Genomic DNA, 2689 nt, shown 5'->3' with positions numbered 1-2689 from the left:
CACTTCTTATTAGGCATACGTTTCGTCCTGTCAGTTGTGGCTTAAGTAGAGCCGTGAGGGCAATAAGGTTTTTTTACTGTTAGATCAGTTAGGTAGGCTTAGTTGAGTGGTTAGTGTTAGTAGTTGGTATCTTTGGTCATAACAGAATATAAGTGAATTCAGGAAGAGTTCCTAGCTTCTTGAATGCTAGTAAACTTAAGTATGCTCCATGATCAAAACTTTAAACTATAGATAATGTCCTTTTGCAGACCTCATATATTACAAAAGAAAATGAGAGCATCCCATGAGTAAACATGAAGATTGAGCTATGAGGCCAAGATCAACAAAGTTTTTTAGGGATGTACAGGAATCATCATAAGCATTAATAAGAATTCTGTATCCAGATATAATTCCACAGTTTGTATTATATGATAAACAAAATGAACGCACCTTACAACTCTTCTTGCTATTACTCTCTTGTATCTTTCTCTTTGGCCTCCCATTAACATAGGGAGATACAAGACTCTCCATATAGATAGGGGCACAAATATATTCCTTAGTCTTGTAGAACAGCATATCACGACACAAAGTTCTCTTGTTAGGAACGTAATGTTCCTGCTCTTTCAAGCATTGTAAAGCTAAGTTCATATCACAGTCCTTTTCAAACATTTCCCAAGACAGCTCTCCATTGTAGTTCTTCAGCATCCATAAGTTATCATTAAACCCATCACAAGGAAATACGCATAAACAATCTTCGATAATACCTAAATTCATATTTGGGCAGCTAGCAACACCAGATTCATATCGCTCATCATCAGGTTCGGAAATTTTGATAAATTTTTCTTCAGATAACTGAAACGAAGCAATGACTCTCTTCTTATTTGGAGATGAAGAATCTTTCATAATCCAATGAAGTGCCCCATTGCATAAGATACCAATCCTACTATGAAATGAATACTTTACATCTCCAATTAGTTTCCAAACATTTGATTTCAAACTTAACACTTGAAAACACGTCCAACCAACACGTTTACGGAACCCTAATACAACCTTGTAATCATCCGTAGATGAATCATAGCCAAAACCCCAACATAAATGCTTGGTATCAAGAATTTGAGGCTCTTGTAGTGTTTGAACCTCTCTAGTTGAGGGATTAGCTACAACAAGTAGAGAAGCAAAAGAAGAGATGCATACAAGTCCATCGGAAGAACCAAGAAGATGACAATCACGATCATCAAATAATCTGTCATCAACATCACAAACACGCGACCCGTTGCGATAAGAGACCCTTGACATAACAATCCTCCTATCTATATCATTGTTTTTGTAATCAATTTGGTAACTATAGTTCATATGGAATTTAATGAAACCAGAGTCAGAGATCAAATTTTCCCAAGACTTACATACACTTTTGCATCGGATTAGATCGCTCACATTCAATCTTTTCAGTATATTCGGAAGGACATCATCGTGAAGCTCTGCCATCGAAACCCTAGAGTCGGCAATCTGATAGGAAAGAAAAGGGGGGGGGGTACCCACACGATAGGGATAAATTTATTTCTATGGGGTATTTATTAGGGATTTTAGTTATCAACACTCATAAATGCGAAACATGATACGAAGATATTATTACCATGATATTTTACCATAGAGTGAAATTCATTTACTGAAATGACTTTTACAAACCTACCATATATGATTAGTATATCAATATCGATAAGATCACTAATGCCATCAAGACATCATGATCTTTGATAATTGCTTTGCTACACCAACTGAAATCGGTGTTAATAACATACCTTCTTTCTCAAGTATTTCTTTTAAAATGACATTGTGACCCTCTGACCTTGGCAACCCAATCTTAAAATCTATTGTCATGTCCACCCACACATTTTTTTTTTGGTAATTCTAAATGTTGCAACAATCCTCTCGATGCCATTGTGAAATATTTATGGTGCTGACACACGTCACACTCCGCCATCATTCTTGCTATGCCTTTACACATACCCTCCCAGTATACTTCCTTTACCATCTTTTGGAAAGTTTTTTATACTCCTGAATGTCCCGCAATTGCACTCGCACGTCACTCATGAGATACACAAGGAACTCAAGATGATGATCGAGGCAGCACTAAACAACTTTGATAAAGGATTCAGTCACCTTCATCACTAAGCCTCGGTGGTGCGGAAGTCCCTTCTCGAACTTGCTGCCTTATTATCCACAATTCTCGAGCCCAGGACAGCTCTCACAAAACCTCATTCCATTAGACTACCCATGGTACTGAAAGGGTACCGAAGGATGATGATGTCCCCTTTCATGAATGTACATCAGTCGTGTTTTTTGTGTTTTTTTTTTGGTCCTATATTAAATTTCAAAATTATATCCTAATAGTTTGGACATCCAATTTTGATGTTCCTCAATAATGATTTGTTGTTGTAAGTAAACATTTAAATCTTCGTTGGTTTGGCTGAACTATGAAACACTTTCACACGAAGTATGGATGCCACTTTTGAATGGCGGATACTATCGCTATTAGTTCTCTTTCATCAACTAGCTTGTACCGAGAATCGGTACCAAGGACCTAACTGTATTAGGCCTTAGGCCACTGGTATTCCTCCTTGCATGAGGACTGTCCCCAACCCAAGGCATGATGCATCGGTTTCCATAATGAATTCCTTGGGTAAAATACAGTATTACCAAGACCGGTATT

General features: G+C 37.4%; 1 protein-coding gene across 1 annotated transcript; it reads right to left on the bottom strand.

Moving 5' to 3' along the window:
* Positions 1 to 258: 258 nt before the first annotated feature.
* LOC128126830 (F-box protein CPR1-like) lies at positions 259 to 1464 on the bottom strand. The gene has a single exon (XM_052764966.1). It carries the CDS (start codon positions 1462 to 1464, stop codon positions 259 to 261), a length of 1206 nt encoding a protein of 401 aa, XP_052620926.1.
* Positions 1465 to 2689: the final 1225 nt, after the last annotated feature.

This window comes from Lactuca sativa, chromosome 6, assembly GCF_002870075.4.
Source record: "Lactuca sativa cultivar Salinas chromosome 6, Lsat_Salinas_v11, whole genome shotgun sequence".
NCBI lineage: Eukaryota > Viridiplantae > Streptophyta > Magnoliopsida > Asterales > Asteraceae > Lactuca > Lactuca sativa.
This window is presented reverse-complemented; position numbering and strand designations above follow the sequence as displayed.